Source organism: Bombus terrestris, chromosome 8 (genome assembly GCF_910591885.1).
Source record: "Bombus terrestris chromosome 8, iyBomTerr1.2, whole genome shotgun sequence".
NCBI lineage: Eukaryota > Metazoa > Arthropoda > Insecta > Hymenoptera > Apidae > Bombus > Bombus terrestris.
The window spans coordinates 8,493,588-8,520,215 of NC_063276.1; the positions used below are offsets into that span (position 1 = coordinate 8,493,588).

At 33.6% G+C, this 26,628-nt stretch overlaps 3 protein-coding genes and 2 long non-coding RNA genes across 12 annotated transcripts in view; 3 read left to right on the forward strand and 2 right to left on the reverse strand.

Moving 5' to 3' along the window:
• The window catches only part of LOC100647222 (apolipophorins), a 46,300-nt gene extending 34,387 nt beyond the window's left edge, over nucleotides 1-11,913 (forward strand). The window contains exons 12-26 of the mRNA XM_003397272.4: nucleotides 267-759; nucleotides 924-1,108; nucleotides 1,552-1,772; nucleotides 3,499-4,072; nucleotides 4,417-4,658; nucleotides 4,845-5,088; nucleotides 5,389-5,625; nucleotides 6,158-6,291; nucleotides 7,071-7,228; nucleotides 7,308-7,491; nucleotides 8,040-8,178; nucleotides 9,600-9,788; nucleotides 10,230-10,475; nucleotides 10,591-10,788; nucleotides 11,233-11,913. Of these exons, the coding sequence (XP_003397320.2) occupies nucleotides 267-759; nucleotides 924-1,108; nucleotides 1,552-1,772; nucleotides 3,499-4,072; nucleotides 4,417-4,658; nucleotides 4,845-5,088; nucleotides 5,389-5,625; nucleotides 6,158-6,291; nucleotides 7,071-7,228; nucleotides 7,308-7,491; nucleotides 8,040-8,178; nucleotides 9,600-9,788; nucleotides 10,230-10,475; nucleotides 10,591-10,788; nucleotides 11,233-11,265 (3,477 nt within the window). The 3' untranslated portion in view covers nucleotides 11,266-11,913. The remainder of the gene's footprint in view (nucleotides 1-266; nucleotides 760-923; nucleotides 1,109-1,551; nucleotides 1,773-3,498; nucleotides 4,073-4,416; nucleotides 4,659-4,844; nucleotides 5,089-5,388; nucleotides 5,626-6,157; nucleotides 6,292-7,070; nucleotides 7,229-7,307; nucleotides 7,492-8,039; nucleotides 8,179-9,599; nucleotides 9,789-10,229; nucleotides 10,476-10,590; nucleotides 10,789-11,232) is intronic.
• LOC125385585 lies at nucleotides 10,258-16,204 on the reverse strand. Its single transcript, XR_007225024.1, has 2 exons — nucleotides 15,755-16,204; nucleotides 10,258-10,813 (listed from the first exon to the last, which is right to left on the reverse strand). It is a non-coding gene; the product is annotated as an uncharacterized LOC125385585 (long non-coding RNA).
• Nucleotides 16,205-16,514: 310 nt separating this feature from the next.
• On the forward strand, nucleotides 16,515-18,344 carry LOC125385586. The gene is made up of 2 exons (XR_007225025.1): nucleotides 16,515-16,860; nucleotides 17,434-18,344. It is a non-coding gene; the product is annotated as an uncharacterized LOC125385586 (long non-coding RNA).
• A 91-nt stretch (nucleotides 18,345-18,435) lies between these two features.
• LOC100647342 (BTB/POZ domain-containing protein 7) overlaps nucleotides 18,436-26,628 on the reverse strand; it is a 29,243-nt gene continuing 21,050 nt past the window's right edge. For all 5 annotated transcript variants that reach the window (XM_012311311.3, XM_048408277.1, XM_048408278.1 and 2 more), the window contains 2 exons: nucleotides 21,849-22,061; nucleotides 18,436-21,216 (listed from right to left, as the gene is read on the reverse strand). In XM_012311311.3, the coding sequence (XP_012166701.1) occupies nucleotides 20,929-21,216; nucleotides 21,849-22,061 (501 nt within the window). In that variant the 3' untranslated portion in view covers nucleotides 18,436-20,928. The remainder of the gene's footprint in view (nucleotides 21,217-21,848; nucleotides 22,062-26,628) is intronic.
• LOC100647853 (GTP-binding protein 2) overlaps nucleotides 23,010-26,628 on the forward strand; it is a 29,509-nt gene continuing 25,890 nt past the window's right edge. For 3 of the 4 annotated variants that reach the window (XR_007225018.1, XR_007225019.1, XM_048408281.1), the window contains exons 1-2: nucleotides 23,010-23,164; nucleotides 23,903-23,991. The gene's annotated coding sequence lies outside the window, so the exon portion shown is untranslated. The other variant, XM_048408282.1, reaches the window with a different exon arrangement.

The following is a 26,628-nucleotide window of genomic DNA, read 5'->3' on the forward strand; positions in this document are numbered from 1 at the left end:
ACATAATGACGAATAATCACATTTCATTTGTATCTGTATAACTTCGATTCGAAACGCAACATTTTTTATAGAAAATCCAAAATAATCTTTCAAAATGTACACGATGATTCATACTGTGAATAAAAAATTTGCAATGGAAAATTTAAATTAACTCGCCACCCAGTTACACTTTATCTAAAAATAAAAAAAAAAAAGAAAAAGTAAAAATTGCGTAGTGAAAAAAGTACAATACAAATGTCGAATATTTTGTGTATTCTCATTTGCAGGATATGGTAGTGAAAGGAAATGTGCACTGTAACAATGATCAACTATTGAACGCTAATTTGGACATAGACGTGTTCGCCAAGAAAAGTCAGAAGATCACAGTTGCGGTGAATGTGCAAAAGCAAGAACTTCCAGAAGGCAGAAACCTGACCAGTTCGATCGAAGTAAATAGCCGTGGCCAACAATTGAAGCTCGATCTGAAATCTCATTTGACAATATCTACTAAACAAATAGGACTCGGCAATTTCTTCACCTACAATGACGTAAAACAAAAACCAAAAACTTTGGGTGCTCTTTTCTCTGCTGACACAAGCCATGTTTATCTGTTTGTCACTTTACCTGACAAAGAACTGATCAAGGATGACTGGAAGCTGGATATCTCCAAGAACAAACAAAAAATATACAGAGAACTGTCTTTGTTGGGCGAGGCTCCTTGCGTTATGAGTTACGAGGCCAATAACTTGAACCCATTCAAATTTGAGGCATACTTCAAAGGTAAGTTTGATATTTTGCATACGTTTGCAGTTGCATACGTTTTCAAGCCGTTTCAAATTTACAGAATGCAAGATTATCGAACTCATGAAAATTTGTCAAAAAATTTATATCGACGTTTGAAAATTCATCTCAATGTGTGTTCATTTTGAATGCATTAATTTCAGGCAACCCTAAGGTCAAATTTAGCGTCAATGGACAAGTTGTCATTGGTCAACTGGCGGAGATCCACGGGAATGCTATCATAAATGGGGCGAAGAAGGAGCTGTTCCACGGTTTGGTTCATTTGGACGAGAAACAATTCCTGAAACCCGATTTTGGTTTCAACAAAGAAAATGTTGCCGAATTAGTGGTAAGTAAACTTGATTGTCCAGCGATAAATTGAGTTAGGGCAATTTACTAGAATTCGATAATGACGATAGGGATCTTTATTATATTATTGTGATTCTGCGATTCTTTGATCAAGTAATGTTTGCGTTTTTCATAAGAGCGAATTGTTGTCTCTATAGAGATAAATGATAAGTAAACACCGGATGTTTATGCATTTAAATACGAAGAAATGCGCAAAATGCGTATAATATGCAAAAATATAGAAAATATCCAAAGAAAAGATACTAGCTATTAAATTTGGCGGATGAAACAAATCTCTGTTTACGTGTTTCATTTCTCTTTAGAAATAAGAATTTCCATTAACATCCATAGCCTGATCATCATTAAATTGTGAATACGATCGATCACATATCGTAAAATTATCCCATAAATGTTCGCTATCTACGTTGATTTGACTTTTTACAGGAAATTAAGAAAAATAAGATTCTCGAGCTTGTGAAGAAATTAAAAGACGTCGACGACTACGCATTGAACCAAGTGAAAGCAGAAGGCACAGACTTCATCGAACATCTGAAGAAGGCGCAACCAAATATGAAGCCGCTTTTGGATTATTATCAAACAGAACTGAACAAGATAAAGGACGAACTTAATGCTGACGAGAGTATCAAAGAAATCCAGGCTACCTTGTGAGTATTCTTACGAGATTCTGTTTCCTATAGTGATATTTAACATGAGCCACAGGATATTGCGCATAGAATAGATACTTAATCGTATTCTGTACTAACTTGTGGTGATATAGAAACTATAGTAAAAATATATTTTAAATATAGTTTAACTATAGATAAATATAGTTTAGATTACGTAAAGTCATTTAAACAGTATCACGGTAATCGTTATCAAATAATTGTTTCCTTTTTTTAAATTTACAGATGTTTTTTAATAAATGTGTAATATATGTAGAGGAAAAATAGTTTAAACTATTTTAAATGAGATATCTTGTATATTGAAATTGATAACAGTGAAACTTTCATTAGGTGGACAAAATTATTTACTAGTAAAAATATATATAAAACAAATTGAAATGATACTATTGTATTTGTCTAGTCCATACCAAGCGAAGTATTTGTTTACTTAGTGTGAATATTAATGATTTGAAAACTTTGTAAACTATGTATTATATAGTATTATATTACCTACTATATAATATATATACAATAGTCATTAAACGGTACTACTATACTCTATGAATAAAATTAAGAAAAGAGTACACTAAGCATAGACTCATAAATGCTACATTAAACAATTATAATAAAAATACGAATATAACAACGGATTGATTTTTGTTCAATGAAACATAAAGGTAAATCGGCGATATTTAGTTCTATTTCAGGATATTGCCTTATAAATACAGAATTTATTGTATTACAAATTTCTTGTTGATTTCCTATAATTTTATCGAAGATATTATAAATTCTTTATGTTAATTCTTCTCTAGTAAACTTTTGAATTACTTTTGAAACTTTCCAATTGATCTTCCATAAGTTATAGTTTGTTTAACCATTACATTGAAAAAAAAACATAATTCACTGTTATTTCGTATTTCTATTATAATATTTTAACAAAGCATTCGTGAGCTTATGTTTATATGACATCTTTTTCTTATTTTCACTCATAGAATATGCTGGTACCATTTCGCTGCAATATCCTGGGACATCGTGTATGTACATATATGTATTATAGTATTCTATATTAGAATCTATATAGATCTATATTATATATAAGGATGACGTCTTATTAGAATATTAGGAAACTTTCAACTAAAGATAGGTCGAAACCAGAGTTTGAAACTCGAAACCGAAACCTCATGAAATCTCAAATGCTTAAAACTCAGAACCTGGAACGTCTATTTCTTTCTTTCTTATTTTCTAAACTGTTAAATTTTTATCAGTAAATTGTTTATTGGAAAAATTATAGTAATTAAAATAAGTCGGAAGTCTTGAAACACGAACTTCATTGCATTGTTATTAAATTCATATAATTACATCATTCTCCTAAGTTATTTATAAAGATTGTCATTTACCTGAGTCTCGGATCACAAAAATAGTAGAAAGTTTCGTGTGTCGAAAATTCATCCCTAAGGATCTACTAAATCAAAATGACTGGTATCAGACTTTTTATCTTTGCAATTACTATAAACATGCGAGTGTTTTTAACGATATCAAAATGTCTGCTTTTCTTGCGATAGAAATATGATTACACGCATTAGAGAATTTTCATTATACTGCTATATTTCCAATCAACTACTATATGATATATTTAGATAGATATTAAAGATCGGTAGTTCCAATGTTAGAATAAGAAGACAAATTAAGGATTACGTGAAATGTTTAAAAATGTTTATTCTTTCTCAAGGACCAAATATTTTGGCGTCTTGGTGACAGCTGTCACGGAGATGATGAAAGAAATTGCGAAAGGTCTGGATAAACTTCAAGAACAATTAACCAACATAATGACCAACCTAAAGGATGCCACGAAGTCGATTTATCCTAAATTGAAGCAATCATACGAGAAGATATTCCATCAAGCTATGGATATCCTCGAGACCTTGGCAAAACTCGCCAATATTTATCTTAACGCGGTTCTTGACTTGATAAATCAACATCAAAAGGAAATAAATGATACCATAGGTATAGTCACTGGAATAGTTCAAGACTTCGCCAAGATTGTATTGATAACATTGGAACAGGCCAAACGAAGCGTCGAAGAATTCTATACCATGCTGATGAACGAACTGAAGGCCCTGCCTGTCTACGAAGTGCTGAAGGAGAAATTGGAAGATCTGAAGAACTTTGAGATACCGCAAACTATTCTGGCTCCGATCGAAGAACTGTGCAGGGTCACTAAGAGTATTCTGCCTACTGCGGAATTACAGCATCTTGTCGACAGCATTTGCCAGTACGTTTTCAAGCACATCAAACAAGAGAAGGTATGTTACCTCGAGTATACATATACAAATTTGATAGGTTTGATATTCAGAAGAAGTCGCATCTATTACGTCGTCCAGTAAGTTTACACTCTTCGTAATTGTAATGAAATTTAAAAATGTTTTGCGTAACACATACAATATGGACATAAAAGTTTTCTCGTGGTAAATGTTAAAATATTTTTGTAAGTACATTGTAAATCAAATCTGATCTAGACTGTTGTCATTATCTATGAATATGTAATTAGATTAATTCACAACGTAAATTCCATGTTATAATAATAATCTCATTAAACCAATGAAAGTATTAATTTTGACAAATCAAAGAATTGACGAAATTGTTACAGGTCGACGAGGCGAACGAACTGAAGAAGATCTACTCGCAACTCTCGTCCGCGGTTCAATCACTTCTAACTTTGTTGCAAAAACAGTGTTCGTGGGGCAACTTACTCTCCTTCGTTCAAGTCCAACCACTCGATTTCACTCTTTTGTCCAGGCTCCCAGGCATTTCCGCCATCCAATCCTCTGTTGTGAATCTTCTACGTAACAGAGAGCTACCGACTCCTTTGGATCTGTATCGCGCTTACAGGTAAATAACTTGATAAACGATCTTGTAAAACGTTTAAATGTCTCGCTCTATCCTTTTTATACCGTCCACATTGGAAGGATGGAAACAACGCTCATACTTGAGACTTAAAACTGCATTTTTTGACAACTGTAATTTGAAAATTTACGCAGACAAGTAGAATTACAGAAATTTTCGTTTGTCATTTAGGCCGACCGCTCATCTGAAAGATCTCATACCGCCCTTCAGCAAATCAGGAGTCGTCACTCATGGAGGACACTTCTTCACGTTTGATGGACGTCATTTAAGCTTGCCCGGTACCTGCACTTATGTTCTAGCACAAGATATGCAGGATGGAAATTTCTCTGTCATAGCAAACTTCAATGGAGGAAATCTGGTCAGCATCACGGTTACCGAGCTGAAAGAGAGCATCACCCTCAAGAGTAATGGAAACGTAAGTGAGAAAATTTTCTTCTGACAAATGATTCGTAATTTATGGTAATTTATGAAATCGTTTGCAAAAAGGAAAGTTGAGCGAAATTGCTTAAAAATATCTAAAATTAGGATCGAATTGTTATTAGCTAATAGCCTAAAATTCAAAGAGTTCCACTTTTATCCAGTTTCTTCGTAAGGTTAATTTTCTTCTTTTAATTTCCTTTTTGCGAGTTTATAGTCGAATCATATTAAAAGTATCAATTAATAATAAATCTGTATTATCTGTGACATTTGAATACGAACGTGACTGTTCATTCAGATTCTGGTGAATAACAAACCGGCCGAGTTCCCAACGAGCACGAAGAATCTACACGCTTACCTCTTCCCGCCATTCACCAACATCAAGTCCGATTATGGTGTCCGAGTTACATGCTCCAACAAATCACCTATGATTTGCGCCGTCCACGTTTCTGGCTTCTACCTGGGTAAACTTCGTGGAATCCTTGGTGATGGCAACAACGAGCCATACGACGATTTTACTCTGCCTTCTGGAAAGGTATGTGTCTTGTATCACGAAGTCTCTATAGAGCTTCAGAGCTCGTGGAAATCGTACGGGCACCAAAGCTCACGTTCCAACCGGAGTATCGTTCGATCTTTAAAGGGTAACGCTTCCATTCGTGAGGTATATTCTCGAAAAGAGTTAACGAGATACGGATTTTTTCGCACTGCAATTACCGACGATTAGGCTACAAAATTTGTGTGAAAAAAGCAATACGAAGGATACACTCTCGTCCATACATATAAGGATAATTATTAAAATTTAAGTAAATCTGAGAAATCATTAGGAAATTACTAGAATCTTTAAAAATGATTATCTAGTTTGAAACTAATTTTTAAGAATTATTATGTAGTTAGTATGTAAAGAATATATATTTATTTTAAATAGAACAATAATAATCTTATCCATTTAGGATAGGATAAAATTAGATTTCTCTTCATTTATATTTGTCTCGTGTTTGGATAATTAAATAATAGAAATAATTGTTCTATATATAATTCGAAAATACGAATCTTTTTTGTATTTTTAGATCACCGAAAGTGGATCAGAATTTGGAAACGCGTACAAGCTAAAGGGTGAATGCCCAGAAGCGACTGCAATGGACCACAAACACCATGCCCCAGTCTGTACCGACTACTTCTCTAGCTCCAATTCGCCTTTGAAGTACGTACACACTTTCTTTTTACATAAAAAAAGTTTATGCAAGCTCGTACTACTTCTATTATTTGCTAATTAGATACACAGTCTTCTTGAAGTAATAATATTTAACGAAACAACACAAACAACTTTCTCAGGGGTAAAACATAATAACTCTATTTTCTATTTACAAGTTCCATTTTAAAAATGAACATACTTCGTGTGTGTGAACACAATCCTATATCACATAACTTAACGTTTCTATTTAGTATTAAGACAAGATATGTATCTTCCTTAGTTCATCGAACCTTTCAAAAATATTGATCGTCATAAAATTAGTTATCTTGCTTTTTCACAAAAATCCTTTTAATCGCTTATATATTTGAACCTAACAAATTTGCATCAAGTTTCGGTGACGTTGCTCTCCTTTTTTATCATGTGACATAAAAATAAAAAGTCTACTATATCTTTCCTCTATAGTTCAGTAACTTGACCTTGATTGTTAACATTAATTATCGTAATTTAACATTTCCCTTGCTATTATATCTAAAAACTCGTCTATACGTATTGAAAGATCGAACATAAAATTTTATACTTCTCCCACCGAGAAAATCAACGTTTCCTTCTAATTTAACAAATAATCCCAAATTTTTCATCCATATTATAAATCACTCGCATTTATACTTTTTTATTATAATAATATGATATTATTGTAATATTTAATCGAATATTAAATATGAATTAATGAATATTAAATTGAATATTAATTTGAAGTTTTTCTAATATTTGATAAAATATGATTATAGATCTTGCTTCAATATCGTTAATCCAGTACTGTATCGCGAAGCTTGCGATCATGCGACCGCCGTTAATACACCAAACGGAGCTTGCATAATTGCCACAGCTTATCACTATGCTTGTTACGAGCAAGGCGTCATGAGCACTCAGGTTCCAGCGTCTTGTGGTGAGTTCCCTCTAAAACGTACCATTGTCAACTAAACGTTCGAGATAAATGGAGCTAAGTATTTTCTTCCTACTTTCAGTGAGTTGCAAGGTAGGAGCAAACGAAATCGAGGTAGGCGACACGTTCAGCGTAATAGTTCCGAAGAAAGAGGCTGACGTTGTTTTCGTAGTCGAACAACAGACACCGAACGACAAAATCTACAAAGAGATGATTGTTCCTTTGATGTCCGAGGTCAGGGAGGAATTGAAACAACAAGGAATTACGTGAGTTGGATTTTCGATTTATCATAGAAAAAAATCTTTGAAATCTCTTTTTCTGATACATATGCATTTCCTTTTTTCATTGCATTATATACATAAAAACATCTGCATTTTTTCAAGTAATTTCACAGTTAAATAAATATAGAATATTGTAACAAGTTCAAAAACGATATAGCTACTTATAGTTAATTATGCAATAATAAGACTATAAAAGCAACACTGTGTAATGAAAATTACAAAATTGAAACTATACAAAAATTACCAAAGTTATATTATTCGATAAATATTAGACTGTTTTAGACAAAGGTTATTAAAAATATATATTGGATGCCGATATGTAATATAAAATCAAATTGTATTAACATGTATTTTGTCTTTGAAGTGTAAAAATATGCGTACTTAATAATGTCTCAAACAACTCAATCACAGTCTCAACTAAGGATTAAAAAGAAATTTAGAGAACACCCTTCTTGTCTTGTGTAGATTTCACTATATTTGACCGATTTTTTCCAGATTAATGTTTACCATTTTCCTTACAATTAATTTTACAGAGATGTGCACGTTGGACTTATTGGATTCAGCGAGAATATGAAATGGCCACAACACTACACGTTGAATGGCGAAACGAACATCGACGGTGAGGTGAAGAACATGAAATTCCACGAAAAGAAACCAACAGTTACTTGGCAGGTAATTCTACCTTCTTTAAGGCATTATATAGGGAAACAAATAACTTTTCTCGACACGATAAACGAAGATATTAGATAAACAAAGTTATTTGAAAAGTTCGTAACGGAACTTTAAGTGAAAGATTCGTAGCGTTGTCGGATAAAATGCTGCTGAACGCGTTGCTTGGAAAACTTGTAGCTAAGTTTAAAGCAATATTTCAAAAATTAGTAGTTAAATGTGCCGTTCGATGATATCTATTATACATTAATTTAGAGCTCGAAGCTAGTCAATTTAAAACTTTATAATATCGTGAATATAACTTTTCATAGACACCAAATACACAACAAAATATCATTGACTATCAAAAAGGCTACGTTTTTTAAACGTCTCGAAGGAAATCGAATTATCCTTTCATTTACTCTACAAATGAACGCTTCGAAGCTCATTAAAGAAATATGTGACAGAAGTAGAGGCTGATGCAATGAACCGAACAGTAAAGATCATTCAAGAGTTCAATTACACTTCCGATCGACATAATGATCGTTTTTTTTTTATACGCCATTCACCGACATCATTAACTTTTTCTCTAGATACGCGTGGAAATCACGTGGTCGGCGCCCCGCATGTTTATGCGATTCATTTTCAATAACAAGAAGTTGATTCACCGTTCAAAATTGATTTTCCTTGTTATGACTTAAAATTGGATACATCTACTAGCAGCTGCCTGAGTTATATAAAACATTATCGCTAAATCGATTGAAAAACAAGAAAATCTGCACGGATAAATACGACGGAAACTATTTGTGATAAATAGTAGATCGTTGCTCGATGAATATTCTGTCTAGTAAATGAAGTCGAAGTCTATTAAACACGTATTATGTACTATATTTCAATGTGCTCCGTTTGATGCAACATTTGAACGACGTATGAGCAATTTCAAAGCATATCGTTAACTATACAGCATATGTATAGAAGAGTGGCATGTCTTAACAATCGTGAACTTTAAGATATGTACAAAAATTGACAGTAAAAGTAATTTGTTTTCTGGAACGAGGTTCCACATTATTTAGTCTTATTTCATTTAATAAAAATAGTATTGATAATTAGAATAGGATATATACATGTATGTAGTTAATTTTTGTAAATATCTTAAAATTTTTGATTTCTAAGACAATTTTCTACGTCTTTATAATAACAAGAACTGTCAAAATATAAAAACTACGCTAATTTCTTAGTTAGCAGTTTCTTAGTTAGAGATCCTCAAAACTCAGAGACTGTTACCTAAATAATAAACGATAAACAACAACAATCAATTTTTATATATTCTTTCGTTTCTGGTTTCTTGTTCTTTGATACACGTTAGCACGATCCATAAAATGTCCCAAACATTTTTGTAACTGGCGTGATTTATGTGTAGTAAAAAAGAAAATAACGATTTCTAGGAAGCAAAGACAGGCGATACGGAGAAGAAGCTTAATTATTTACGCCAGAAATTGGACGTCGAGTTGGGTACATTCAAGTTGACCGACGCTTACGAGACTGCGATTCGATATCCCTTCAGACCTGGTGCGGCCAAAGCCGTGGTCGCAGTGATCGCGAACCCTTGCGAGAAGAGTCCTTTCCCTATTTCGGTAAGCAAGACTTTCTATGACGTTAACTCCTAGTTTAACACGTGCGCTACATACATATAGTTGATGAATAAGATAATTCATCATAAAATCGATCAGAAATTGAAAAATAATCCTCAATTATGATCATTAATCATTAGACTCTTTGCGAATAATTATGTAAATTTAAATTTCCTAATAATTAGATCGCGAATTTTTATGCGCTTATAAAAAATGTGGAAGTACAATATTATACAAAATGTACATAATATGGCCTGGTACAAGTGTATTGCTTCCTATGATACTTTTTAAATAAAACAAATTTTCTACTTTTTTAATTATATTCTCGAAGATATATATTTGCATAAATATCTGCTAATAATCGTCAAGATGAACGTACTTCGACTGTAGAATTTGATCGATTTGTGGAATTAAATAATATTTAAACCATGTTTTCTCTTTCAGTTGCAACATCTCAGGCTTTTGCTCGGTCACAAGATATATCGTGATTTGGGACTCACCTACTACCATGTGTCGTATCCTGAAGAGCTGTTCGTCTCGGGCAAACCTCTGAAGAATATCGTCGGATACGACCAAGACAGCGTGTACACGTTCGCTGACAGCAAGAAGAAGCCTCTTACCGGAAACACGGACATGAAGAGCAATCTCTCACCGGCGATCGACGACGTCTGCGCTGACTTCGCGGTATCCGTAAGTGTTCAACAAGTGATCCTCATCCATTATTACGAAGCTCGTGAGCGTTTCGAAAGACAGAAACACGTAGGAAGCTGAGTGAATCGAACATTTACCTGATATCATATTGCAGTCTGGTGGTGCAGCGTTCAGTTCTAACAACTTCTTGGATGCCAAACCGAACCAGAAGAAACAATTCGTCCAAATAGCAGCGAGGAGAGTCGTCGATGGACTCGTTAATGTAGAACTCCAGAAAGATTGCTCGTGCAACTACCAGTATGGTGTGGTCGGTAGTCCTCAGTGCAAAATCGTAGGCCGCAAAGAAGTTCCGGTGAGGAAAGCGATTTTATGAAGTTCTATAAATAGAAAAACAGAAGTTATTTTTAACGTCAGTGTTTGACCTTGCTTCTACTTTTTAATTTTTACGTTTCAACTTCGTTTTTAAACTTTTTTAGTAAGTGTAAGAAGTTTTTCACGCGCTTACTGCCACGCGAGTTTTATATATTTTGCCTTCAGAGCAACGATAGATCAAAATATATTACAAGTTAACATTTAATTTTTGCAAAATGTTATATCGTATCCGTGCACCTTTACTCTGGTAAAGTAGTCTAAGTCATTCGTATTGTTCGAGTCATTTTTTAGTCGACGAAATGTATCATGTAGCCATATAATTTCTTTTTAAGGAATATTTTCGCTCTAATTTAATCCTTTTCCAATTTTCAGAGGTTTGAATGATCACGATAAATAACTCAAACCGTATGTATTTGTATTTCAGAGACCCGCGAAGGGAGGAGCGAAGGCAGGTTAAAGCGAGATCTTCGCGCAGACTATCATTACTAATTAATTTAGGTGTATCGTGTTTGTTACTTTATTATAATACGACAGACGTATTTTCTATATTTGTAAACAAATGAAGATCGTTAGCGCTTCCCAGCGACAGGGAAGGCCATAATTATTACGTAATCCTTGTCGAGAACTGAGATTTCATTTTCCCTGCGTCGAAATCCGCTTCGACGAAAATTCGTCAGATGCCGATTGTCCCCTTTTTTTTCTTCCACTTTTATATTTTTTCGCAATTATCGTGTATATGTATATGTATATGTAGACGTTAAATATTTGTTCAACTTGTATCAGTCGCGACTTAGAGAATAAGTTTCTTACCCTGAGTAAATGCAGGTATTAATAAACGCAGGTATAAGTAACGGAATAATTATACGAAGAATAACGTGCGATACACTCGCGTCCATGTAATACATGGGACATCGATTCGATTCACAGTACAATTTGTACGGCTTACCTTTATTAAATTAAGATACCGATGCTGTACGACTCGAGGCTAATCTGAATTCAATACCGACCACCGTATTCCGTTTATCCGATACAAACGAAAACGATTTTACGTGCTAGATGATACTGTGGCTTATGGAGAAATATACATACATTGTTCTTATATGTATTATGATCGACACTTATTAATCCCTGTTCATCGAAGTCTGCATTCCTGAGCCAACGTGCAAATAAAATTATTATAAATAAAATTACTATGAAAATAATATTGGTTATTATTTAATAAACAATCATTATTAAACTATCATGTATTAATTTCGAAGGGAAGTTCGTTTATGTATTGTATAATTTATTATCTATAAAGTCGAAATTTATTTTGTACAATATCGGCATAAATTACTAATTAAAATAATCGGGGTTATTTAAATACATATATTACGAAAGTTTTAGTCGAGACCAAACTGATCGTTTTTGTGATTAAAATACTGTCAATGTGAAAAATCGAAAGTTAAGTTCGCTAAAAACGAATTGGCCAAAAGCAACGATTTCGAAACAAAAAAAATCCGATCCCGCTGATAGATAATCACGAGGAATCAGAGACAAAAACTTAAGATTGATCGTGTTCCACCGAAATTTATCGAATAAAACGTCGCATCGTTTGTCATTAATTTTATCTATTAAATGCAACCCAGTTTCAAGTATAATTACCGTCACGCTTGCAACGTACAGAATCTTGTTTCGATAGTTCACGTACCTTTCCTTCGTATTTTTCTCTTTTCAAACTTCTCTCTAACCCGTAAACACGTAAAATTGCCATTCGACGACACAACTGTATTTCAAACATAATGTAATATATCGAACATAACATTATTTATTAATTGCTCCATTGTGTGTTCGAAACTACCACTATTATCGTGGTATATCTAATTCAATTAATGTAAACGAATAAACGGAGCGTCTGTTTACAAGAAAACTATTTTATCTACTATACCATCTTTGAATTAATACAATAACTTGAGTCAAGATGTTGCCACCTAAAATATTTTTCTTAGTCAGCTAGCAACTTACTGCTGCTAACCCCTACTATAATATTGATCTCTCTTCTATAAAAATTTTAATCAAACGTTAGAAGCGCCAAGATTTTTAAAAGAAACCAATCTTCTTAAAAAATTATAAGGCACAAAATTATAATAAAAAATTTCAAAATATTTGATTATATTTAGAAGCGTCGTGCATTTAAGAGTTAATTTCAATGATCTTCTAATAAAAGATATCAAAATATTCTATTATATTTGCAAACCGCAACGACCAGTGGCTACGACTCTTTTTTGGTATATTTACGTGATATAAGAGCTGTTTTAAATATCGCCCCTTCGCGGTAACGTTAATGCTACGCTAATGCTACGTTACGATCACGTTAGTGAAGTGTGCAGACACACTATTTAAGTTTGTCGCGTAGTGTGTATCTGTGTTTGAAATCAAAATTCCTTGCCGGGTTAATGAGGGAGGTTTATCAGATAACCGAGAAACCGACGAACTGGTGTACTTATTTTTAAAATGTTTGCCTTAATCATTTGTAAATTGCTGTTTTATGGTCAGCGATGAGAAAATTTTGAAAATTTATAAGGAAGCCGCCGATAACGCGTTTCAGCCAGCAGAAAATAAACTAGCCGTGATCGATCATTAAAGTCACTAATCCTTCCTTTTTACACTTCTTAACGATGTTTTACACTAGATCTATTTATTCTTAGTACAGATAATTCTATCTTATTGAGGGTGTTCACGTTATTAGTTCACGAGGTTTCTTCTTTGTAAGTGATAGATTTACGAATATAATGAAAAAGGACACAATTTTAATACCTTTTATCAAGATATTAAAAATTGTTGAATTTATATTTTTTATTACAAATTACATATGCCGATGATCCAAAGCAAAGATATTTTCCAATTTGCAATGGTCGTCGCGAAATAACAAGACACTGAAGCTTTCTAAATTATGAAATTTACTTTTCATGTCGAATAAAATGTAGATGACAATTGAATTATTTTTACTTTAGTACGCGATGTATTCGTTTTTATAAATTTGAATCCTTTCAAAATTAACGAAGATTAAATTGCTTGCCCTAAATCACTTTGATCAAAGCAAACATGAAGCACGCATTAAGAAAATATTTAGTGCCCTAACAGCGACAATGTAAGTACATCGTATGATAAGGCTTATCGTTGAATATACAGACATGCGCTAAATGCAAATTAAAATTGATTAGTAGAGCGTAACTTTGCTCAACGATTCAATTCGAGAAACCTTACGCTCCGTCGTGTAGCAAATCGAATTATTTGCAAATCTTCATTACATTTTTTCCAACTGTATCTTCCTCTTACATTAAAAAAGTTACTTTCTATAAGTTCAGAAACATTCATCTTACTTTTCCAAGATCCTCTGCAAATATACTTGTGCAAAAAATAACCGATTATCCCCTAACACAATCCTTAAAACCAATTTCTACCTAACTAATAATAAACTATGTTTCTCTCTTCTATTCAAAATCTTAATATCTTTCTATAAATGTAAAAATATCTATTTAAATAATTAATTGAATAATAAATAATCCTTAAAACTAACTCCTTAAAAAGCGTGAGCGATCAATTTCTAAAAAACGGTTCTGTATTCTTTCGAGAGCAAACCAAATTTGCAATAAATCTCGATTTAAAAAACCATCTACAAAATTCGATCTCCCCCCTTTTTTTTAAATATTTACGTAACAATAACGTCACTGATCGCAATCGACGCTTCGTTCCTAAAGCGAACTGATCTAATTTTGACTAAATCGATCGTAAAGAAATCGTACACATGAGAGAATATTATTTAACGACGAAGTAATCCAGAAATAACCATAAAAATCGAAGAAAAGGACCAACTGCCAATTATTCGATCCTTTTCATCATCGTTAAAAAGGGAATCAACTTGCTACATAGAGGCTTCTAGATGAAGCAAAGGAACAGAGATACGCATGGTATAATCTGCAGCGGACAAATCTACTTCGCTGACCTACTTGGCTGATGTGAGACTATTTAACCCTTTGACGACCACCTCTGTAACTCGCGCTGGCCGTCTCTTCTATATACAATGCCGACATTATGGATCTGCGAAACTATTTCTACGTCCATGCAGCTACGGACTGTAATTTTGCACCGCATAATTTTACGGCTGATACGCTGTTCGTGAAACTCGTTTGTACTAACTTTTCACATCACACATAAGTACTTATAGAGGATTGGTTGAGGATAGATAATATGAAATAGCGAGAGCGAGAGATTGCTGTCGCTACCTGTCAAATATATCTGGAATAACTTAAATAAATAAATAAATAAAAGTACAATCTGCCGATTGTACTTTTTGTTTACTGTATTCATAATGATAGTGTATGTTCGTTCGCGGAAAACCCGACTCGTAGATATTGATCGCTAATTCGTGTCACTTAGTATATATTGATTCACCCGCGATCGCATCCGTTTATTTATACTGGTCGGGGGGGGGGGGGGGGGGGGTTGTCGAAAAATTTGAATTTGTCTAAGATGAGTTGCCCATAAAGGTAACTTTGTTTTATCTATTGATATGTTTCGAGCGTCAAGGCTATGCCCGTGTTCCGAGGCACAACAACAACAACATGAGTCGTTCTCGATCGCTTTCGTCCTATGACTCATGTGCCGCTACATACTTATGTATAAACTCTAGGTTTCATATTTTTGTTATAACTTTTTAACGAAGTATTTACGTACTTTTTTTCTACCTGACGTTCTAGCCTTATCGCTACCTATGTAGAACATGTCGGGGCAAAGTTTGTACACCGAACTGCGAAACATTCTGTATAAAATTTGCGTCGTATTTCTCGCGCTAAACAATTACAAGATAGAGATACGGGTGAACGATGGAAGATCTCGAAAGATGAAAGACTCGATAATCGACGTATAAACACGCGACATGTAAAAGAATTGTTTCTCTCTAATACCTTGATGAAATTATTCTATCGATGACTACGATATACAGAAAGTTTTCTTCCTTCAAGTCTCGATTCTTACTCACTATTAAATTCTTTCGCCTTCTTACGTTCATCGGGCACCGTTGTTGCGTTCGCAATTAACTCCGCCCGCAGCAAGTGTCTTCGATGATTTCTCAGCCGCGTCTGAGTTACGTAAATTGAAATTTGCCTTTTAGAGCTACTTGTTCTATTTGCGATGCGCCGCGCGTGCCATATCGAGTTCCAGTGGAGAATGAAAAAAATATTGCGAAGAATCTCATTCACAACCACTGAAACTGGGATAAGATGATATGTAGGCAGTTTTTCATGTTCCGCAACAAAAGGTTGTGTCCGTGTATTTGGCGGACAAACGCTTAGGGAAACAATGGAACGGAAAGTAAAGTTATAAGGAAAATGTTCGAATAGCGAAGTGGAAGAATGATAGGAATGAAAATGATGTAATCGTGTTCGTGGTGGTAGAAATTGCGAGTGGGATTGACTTCGATTCGATAGTTAAATCATGTCATAAATTTCAAAAAAAATTATATGAAATTTATTCATAACCATTGAAATTAGATGATATATAGATAAGTTTCATGAATCGAAATGATGTAATGTAATGTTTTAATCGAAGCTATAAATAAAATTGACTTAGATTCGATAATTAAATTACGTCACAAATTTCGAAGAAGGTTAAACGAAATTTATACACAACCACTAAGGAACTAGAATAAATCAACATGTATATAAATAGAACCGTGGCGAAAGAATAACAAATTATTACGCGTGTACATCCGATCGTATTTATTCAACTCGGAACTGTGATTGAAGTAGGCTTCAATATCACGGTTAAATCATACTACAGATTTTAAAAAGAAAAACTTGTAAATTCGTTTACAACCACTGAAAATGAGATAAACTGATATAGAACCGAAGAGCAAGAACAACATGAATTAGAATGATATGTAGTGTGTATTCGTGGAAACTGAATGGTAACTGTATTCGTATTAGCAGACAGTGTAGATTCGAAAAGATCGCGAGAGACTTTGGAAGAGATTTATGAACGCTGGAAATTATAGTTCTTATAGTTCTAGACGGTATGTAGACAATTTTTCATGTTACATGATAAGCTACCTGCGCGTGTTTGAAAAGCAAATTACTAGAAATCACTTTATGACCGCTAAGGTAAATTTGAAATATTTTCCTAAGCCTTTACATTCATTGTCAGCCGTTAATTTATTTGACTTCGAGTAATTTTAAACTCTTGGATAATATAAACCTATTAAAATATTTTTTACGCTTCATGTTTCTAGTAAAATTAAGATTCCTTTGATTGTTGCTCGATTTCAAAGGAGCAACAGTTGATGTAATATTACTTCTATAGATATGGTCTCGATGCTGTACAATAATTTCATCACATTGTATGAGATATATATGGGTGATGTAATATTGTTTCTACATACAAGTAATTCATGATATTGAAATTTTCTAAACGGCATGATATTCAAATTTTCTGAATTTTATGTTTAGTCGTATCTCATGCACATATCGTTCCTATTTGTAATTATAATTAACATCATGATAACGTGTTATTACTTCCTTTGACGTCATTTTCCATTAAATATCCACTTGAAGAAAAGTTATTTTAATGCAGAAAATTCGGATTCAAGGAACTGGACCAAATTCAACGAAACTGAAAGAAAACAATGAAATGTGGGAGGTAAAATTACAAGGAAGGAGTTATTATAACGAAGGAATTAAAGAAGAGCAACGATGTGAATTAAAATGACATATATACAGTATGTAATGTGAATTTTGATCGAAACCATGCATGAAATTGGTGTGGATCGAAATATTAAAGAACGCCAAAAATTTCGAGAAAATGGGTTTATAATTTATAAATTAAAATACCATATACAAAGCTTCAAGTCTTCGCTACGGAATGAAAAATTGGTAAAAGACAAAATAACAACGGTATAAACAAAAAGAAATTCGAGTAAGAACAGTGGAAATAACTAGCTACAAAAGTACGCATCATTCAGTGAAATAGACGTGAACAATGACGAGTGAACCACAAATCAATCTTGTCGATTTCGTATAGAATAAAACTCATTTCTTATTCGAGAAAATCCATGTCGATTTTACGTAATAGTCTCACCAATTTAACGAGAAAGAAATAATTTCCTTACGGTATTGTGAAAGGCAGTCTCGCCATTGCACGTCCTCAATATCCACTATATTCTCTGCTTGGATTTTAACAAAAAAAAAAAAGGAAAAGAAAGAACGAAGATTTACAACTTCAGCTCAATCTGCGAATAATCATGTAAAATAACGGAGGCGCAGGTTTTCTTTCGTAATGAACATCCTTTTATTTCTGTCTTGTTGCTTTCATGACAAGAAACGAAAGAAACTATGGAATTATCGTTGTACGAAAACAAGGATCGACGTTTTTCGGCTACCATCTGAACACGATATGTTCGAAATATTGTACAGCGAACGAACAATACGAAACTTTAAGGTTTCGTAACTTTAACAACGGGAAGAATCGACGAAAAAACCGTTTAGAGATCTACGCGCACCTCTCCAAACGCAAAAATCAGTCGATTACGCTCCGACTGGACGTAAAAAATAATAATTTAATGATACGCTGCTCGAAGATAAAGTGCATCTACTAATATTTAAATAATTTTTATTGAATATCATAGGTAATATGAATTAGCAAAGGTCATACCCCACAGCGGCATTTCAATTTAAATAAAGAACAATGACTGTTCAGAAACACTGATCATATATACCTGCACGTTCCGTGTGACCTTCATTCTCTTTCTCTTCCACTCCACCATGATAACACTCTCTCTTTCTCTCTTGAAATTCTTCATTTGTCAATTTCTCTATATCTCTCGTCCTTTCTCAGAACTCATTCTTTCTTCTCTCATACATTCTATCGCTTTTTCTTTTCTTCGACAATTCACTCATTCATTCTCGCAACATCGGCGACATAATCGTCTAATTAACACTTTAAATGGTACTTAGAGAGCTCGCGCATTTGTGTACCTAACACATAGTCACACGCAATTTGTATCCACACATGTACATATACACGGTGCCCGTATGTACATGAACCACAGCTGCATCTGCATTTCGCACGCGTCTGCACCTAGAAGTTACATTTATTATTACATGATTGTACCTAACAAGCATGAACTTTCCACGATTGAATTGTCTCCCGAATCCGGCTTACAATTATAAATATATATATATTTATATCTATATTTATATTTATATATATACAGAACGTTTTAGGGTTTAACGGTTGAACTTTAATCAAACACAAAATATTATATAAACGTAAGTCGTTTATAGCTTTGTTAAAATGCAATTTAAGGTATTAACAGCTAATGGTTACATCGATCGTAAATTTATTCTTATGTTGTATCATATTTAGTAATCGTAAGTCCATTACTGTTCCCTTCATATATCGTATAAAAGTTGCAGGAAAAATATATGATAAGTACAATATTTTTGATTTTCTAATTCTCATATTATTTAATGGATAAAAGAGTGTACTTTGATATAATATAGTTAAAAGCAGGAACAAACTGTTCAATTCAAATATACTGACCTTTTAGCAATAAGTGATAAATACATGAAGTTTTATGGAAAATTCAACATTTAAAATATGGATATTTTTTTTTATAAATATTTTTTTAGGAAACCCAAGAACCGATAGGTTGACCAGATATTGGATTTTAAAATCGAACTCATATGAAAAACAACAGGTGTAATATATCGTATCATTCTTCCATGACCTTCATTTATCGTAACTTTTTAATAAAACTTTAAATGACCTATATTTATATAACATTTTTTGCTTACTGACATCATAAGATACGTCGACACAGTTGTTAAACCCTGAGATATTCTGCATAAGTATCCTGGAAATCAAGGGGTCCTCTACGTTCGTTAAGCTGCGCTTAAATAAACCAGTACGTACAATAGTATTCTTCTTCGTCGTATCAGTAAATTTGTACCCGCAAGAAAGAAGTTTTATTTCATCAACGCGCAGCATGCTTAATCTTCGCCGCGATATGAACCACAAGAAGTACGTCTTCGTGTATCACAGAAGCCTGGGCAGGCGCCCTACCAATATCGATCGTTTCAACGAATCAATCGTTGACCTCAAATGATTTCGTATATCGTGAATACTCGCGACGCGAGACATGCACGAAGTGTCCACCTTTTAGGCGCCCTTTTACAAAGTAATTAAAAACTAACACCTCGTGCAGCGGACGGGCCCCATTCGCGTTCGCCGAAGTATAAAATACTTCTAGGATTTGAACTTCTTTAGCGGAGGAAAAGGCCCTGAGATTGGTGTCGAAGATTGGAATGAAATTTGGACGAATCGCCTTAGAATAGCCATTTTAATACGTATTTTGCACGACTGTGTAGGATGCTTGGATAATTTTCCAGTTACAGCGTCTCCTCGAGCATTCGAAGACTTACTGACCTAACATCGCGGTATCCGAATATTGTATTAACATATTATTATATGTTGTTAGTATTAATAGATAATAGTGTTAACCGAGGAGCTCATAACAAAATGATCTGTGTAAAAAATTTTTTACTTTTCAAACACGTTCTAATAATCAAATGTTAGATTTACCATCGAACGAAAATTTACCGACACTTACGATTATATGATATAACAAATATTTCGTTTAGAAGAATTGAAACGTATTAAACGCAACAAAAAATTGCTCAAGTATCTTATCACTCTGAAGAGAGACAAACACGAACAAGGATCATCTTTTATACGAGCCTTCGATTCGTAATGTTCTCGTCTAACGAGATCAAGTGCCTCGAAGTGCCAGGTACACAAATTAATAATTCTAAACGTCTACAACTATATTTCTCAGAAGCGTCCTATACGGTCGCAGACAACAGCAATATTTAATCAAAATATCCAACCTTTAAATTCATCTAATTTCATTTGAACCCTCGCGAGACCAACCAAGAGATATTTCTTTTGCTAGTCTAACTTCTGAGAAAACAAACTCGGCAGTACATGAAGAGTACACCTAGTGATTCCATTTCGTTCGTCGAAACGAACGACCCGATTAAGGGTGGTTATAGTTGCCATACAGTCCTCTTATCTCTTAGAAATCTTAAATAAATCTTGGTAAGGCAGTGCCAGCTCGGTGGTACATGTACGGAGGAGGAGGCGGGCCAGTGTAGTGCCTCTGATGGGGATGAGGAAGCGATGATCTGTGGGAGCCCATCGTTCCATTCGATGGCGAAACGTGCTGCAGAAGATGAGAAGCTCCATCCCCTAGGTCCAGCTCCAATTCTTGCTCCTCGATCAGCTGCAATGCTCCGAAAGAGGCTGTCGCCATCGCCACATCCGGCATCACACCCGACAGTTGTCCATCGCTACACGAATTGTTCTCTTGTTGCTGAAGCGAGATGGAAAGATAGAGATTGATTTTACAGATGTGTAATATTTCCATTTGAGAGGAATTTGAAATTTCGAATTTTTATTTAATTCAATTTAATTTAATTTAACAATAGAACTATCGAAGTATTTAATGGTATTGTTAAAGTAATTGAAATGGCGGAACGTTGACTCGTGACTTTTTATAGAATTTGAAAATTTTTTAAATTGAATTTTTTTTAGAATTGAAGCTATCAAAGTGGTCGAAATACTAGATTTTTCATCGAATTTATCATGATAATTTGGAGGTTTTTAATTTAACATTGGAACTATCGAGATAGTCAAAATAGCCAATGTGAGATTTTTCATGTACTTCAAAATTTATTAAATCTTTTTCTTTAAAGAAAGAAGCGATAAAAATGATCGATTAATTCTCATAGCAATTTCCTAGTTTTATAAGAGAAACTAAAAGATGCAATCTAAATAGAAATTTATTCCACCTACTAAATATCACGAGCGTTTTACATGTACCCATATTTTATATATCTCTATATATTATGGGTATTCTAAAAATTTCCCATAAATGCATAAACATACGCAGTGTAACGAAGTACATATAAATGTTGTTCTTCCTGACTAATAGTATCTGCTTACCTCCGCAAGACGTCTACAGCTTTCACCCTCGGTGACAATGGCTGGAAGCTCGTGTCTGTGGCTACAAGAAGAGGCTGGCCGCGGGAATGTCATGTTTCTTCCGTAGCACAATGGTGGAATTGTTCTTGCGTTGATCCCCATGCCAGGCGAATCCATGTCTTCGATATCAGTTAGCCTCTCGTTTTGCTCCTTCGCATTATATGCGGCTGTATTCTGGAAACAAGGCATGACAAAACTACAAAACTCCTATAATAAACGTAACACCTAATCGAGAGCTATTTAGCACCTTGTTAAGTTGAGTTACTTCATTGTTAGTACATTGCGTACGGTCATGTTTCGTGTTTGACAGATCGAACGTTGAGGCCGGAAATTTCAATGAGTTGAACGCAATGCACGTCACACCACACGATTGTCGTCGCATATCTTTACTACTGTGTCGTTATTATAGTTATATATAGTTTTAAATTACAGCTATGCGGTAGAATTGAAACTAGTAGCGAACCATCGAGAACGTGTCCCTCTAACAAGAGAACAAGTGGAAAGTTGCCTGAGGACCAAAAGTCTGTTTAATTTGTAAACCGTAGCAGCGAGGCTTAACAAACTTCCTAACTAGAACCTTGAACGTAGGAAAGCTTACACCTAGTGACATTCATTAACTACCGAAATCCAAGGTATTTAGGCGCGCGGGTTTGCCCAAAATCCCGTGACTTAAAAGCTTCTCTAAAGTCTGACGTCAAACGACGAGTACAAAGTTATTAGATCACTTAGTAAGTTTTGCCCTTTTTATTTCATTAAGAATTTTAAATTACAGCAAATCATCAGGGGTTTGATCATCGATAATATCTTCTCTTTTTAGCCACTTATGAACAAATTTTTTCTTATTATGACACACTTCAAACATCATTTTGAATCGATAGAATAAATTTAAAAAATGTCTTTGTTGCTGACCGTAACGAGGAATTAAATAAATGTTTTGGCAAAATTTAATTTAAAATTAAATTTATCTCACCTTAATCACTCGAAACGATTTAATAACGTGAGTCAGTATATCATAACGGTGAGCGCATCAACGGTCATCCCCCCGTGCTCCTCGCTCAGAGTGTAATCCGCGCTTCCTCTAATGCGTATCATTCGAATTTAATCTTTATCGAAGTTAGAGGATGGGGATACCATCAATGAACGTCGAAAAGAGGGAGAATAGGGGTCAAAGTCAAACGGTAACGAAGCTTAGCTCAGTTGTCACGACATCGCTGTACCAGACGGCCGCATTCAGCCGTTTCTGCAATTACCTGTCAACTCTTTCGGCGCTGCAACAGGTATTTTACTTGTTCGTAAATAAAGAAAAAACCCTTATCTATCAGTGATAACGTTTTGATAAGGGAAGATTCAGACCGTTTCATTCAGTGTTGTTCGGTTTAGCTACGTCAACGAGAAATTTAGAAACTGGGTCGAGCTTCGAGCTGTTACGTATCCCAGCTTTGAGCATAATATGCCAAAAATATTTCTTTGTTTTCTTTTTTGCTAGAGTTTGGCGATATCTGTAGAATGTCTGGTGAGTTTAGTTGAGTGTCTAAGATTTGTTAACAATTGTTTGGACTTGTACGATTTGGGCTTAGATTTTAAGAATTGTTTGGGTCTCGAAGATTTGGTGCAAGATTGCTGAAAATCGTTGTTTCGATTTCTAAGATTTTATGCAAGTTTCTGGCTTTTTGCGATTAGGATTTCGATTGATTACAAGAAAAGGCAATTATAATTTATCACGGTTGAAGCCTGATGACTAATTATAATTGCAATAAAAAGATTATTTAATCACAATGTTATGGAACGCATATACGCCTAACAAGATACAATGACACAGCGATAAGTTGTTAATACTGTAGACGATTAAAGGTTATTTGGATTTCGAAGATTTTGTTTAAGATCTTAGAAATTCTTTCAAACACATACAAGGCACAAGGTTCTAAAAATTGTTAGGGTTCCTAAGATTTTGATGATAAAATTGTCTTCCTACGCAACTCGCAAGTCTTATTTATTTATTTTTTTTTTTATTTTAGTTGATGTGCAGAATCGAGATTCGACGAAAATTCTAAATTCATCATCGTCCAACAACATTATATCGTAACATACACTCGTCGCATTTTTCGTAAGTATAAAATACCTATATAGAAACAAGATGATAATATAATAAATAATTATATGTGTAATTGTCAAATTTTAAGATTTATTAAACTGAATCATCTTACAAAAACTTCCAAGTTTGAATGTCATAATTTCAATATTTAATATTTCTTCAAAGCTTCAAATTTCCAAGATTTCTAGAACATTGCAGATTGTCATGCCAAAACTCTAAACTCTAAAACTCCCAAAGTTCCGCTTGATACATCGAACGATCGATGCAACGCGATCACCGATCGGTCGTGCAGTCAGTTGTCTGACCGCGATTGCGTAATTGCAAAACTGACTGACAAGAAGACTTGCTGACTTGCCTATGCAAGTGATCGATTGGAAAACTATTGCAGTTATATCAGGAACATTGCTGCTTTTTCGTGTGCGAAAAAACGATGCCACCTTGTCAGAACTTGTGAGACTTCATTGCTTTAATAAATTTACATGCGATGCACGCTGATTAAGCATATTTTAAATGCGCGTAACGTTTCCTGCTTAATATTTGCAAATTCTCAAGATCGATCTTTTGTTGAAATACTAAATATTATTAAGATATTATCATTTGAATGTCTTTGAAAATTACTTTTATTCTTCAAATACGAACAATTTTATTTTATTTTATTTTATTTTATGAACATAAATATTCATCATATTCTTTGTTCTTTATTTATTATTGAATTACGAGTGTTCTAAACCTCGTTTCACTAGAATTCATTATAGTCACACAGAATTGTGATTTTATATAAGTATGCAATATACATATAGATATACAGATATGCTATGTATACAGATGAACTGTTTCTAAATGAAAAATACAATTTGAATTTATATAAATAATAATAAATAATAAATATATAGTACTATCACTTTATTTTAGCATATTTAATATATCCAGAAAACTATTCATAGATTTTATTATTACAAGTCTTGCGGTAGTATTTATTTAATTTAGTAAAAGATTTACATTGATAATAACGCCTTGATTCTTCCTTTGGAAAACTTTTCTACATTTTCTAACAATATTTCGTATTATCTAATAACATCATTAAATAATGATATTGCAACGAATGACACTATTGCCTCATTTCACATACACAAATGTACATATTTAAATAGCAGATTATCTTTACTTTACTATAATTTTTCTACTGAATCTCAATGTGAGCAATTATCCAATGAATAATTCAATCATCCACAGCGTATAGTATAACATTTACCTCTTCATTTTTTAATTTTTATTTTTTCTACATGATACATAAATAATAAATAATAAATCGTGCATACTTTATTATAACGCTTCGGTGAAATTTATTCCTAATAGAAAATTTGATTAGCGGATATTTCCATCAAAAATTTGTTTAAATTGCAAAGGACCGATATAGATGGTACACAATCTTCGCTTCGTTAAAGTATCGTTGAAGGCAGTGAGTTGACCCGAAGAGTTAAGGAAACTCAAGAATGAATCTAATTAAACCGTATAATGTTTTCGTCTCGTTTAGATATGGTCTGGAAGTCGTAAGCCTCAAATGTTAAGAGACAAGTAAATAACATAATGTTTCTCTTCTTCGTTAAGAACTCCTTAAAAACTATGAAACTACCCCAAATGTCAAGGTAACCGGTAAAACTGTCTCGTACAAACAGAGTAGCATGATCAATCGTCACTAGGTTTCTAAGTTTAAATTAGGTTTTAATAACATTAATTATTATCCGACCAATGTAACGGAAGTGAGAAATAGATAAATAAAACAAAATAATAAACAGATAGATAGAAAAATAAATCAAAACAGAAAAATAAATTGTCAACAGATTGCAAATGATGAATAAAAGTAATAATAGAGGGGAGAGAAAATGAATCGATCGGATAGTAAATAGATCGGATAATAAAAAAGTATCGTAATTTTACTGGCCGACACTTTCTCTCGGTCAAATATCTTTATAATTAGAGAACTGCTGCAGAGAGGAAGTCAGTGAGTCACTTTTTACGTTCATTCAACGAAGTGTAAGGAACGGAACGCTTTTCTCCTATTACAATTTCGTCGGAGCTACCAAAGATGTTTTGTTCTCGCTCATTTTATATTAAATTGATATATATAAAATGTTATTTTTTCAAATAAAACTTTGACTAATGTAACGCAAGTAACAGCTGGTTACTTTGAAGTTTCATACAGTATTTGATAAAAGCGATGTTCGTATAAATTTTATGTATCTTTCTTAATGAGAAACTGGTTTACACTAGTTTCATTAGAAGCTAAAATACGAAAATTCTTCGAATCGAGCTTCTATAATTTCTTTTAAAGCATTTTACGTATTAAGAAATTGTCTAGGTGAGATACAAGATACCTTTAACCATCCTCATCATAATATTTCCAATCACTTTTATAACATTTTTTCCAAATATGAATTGATATAAGAAGAACACACGAATATGCAATTATTCCTGAGAGCCAATGTGTAATGAAATCTTGATGCCTTCGTTAGAAATTTTCTTAAAATTCAGTGATACACTGAATAATGTAATTTCCAATTGCATGAAAACATCTTCAAAACGAACCACCAGCTTATCGAACAAGTAAAACACAGAAATCGTCGCAGAATCACACGTTTAACCCTTTGC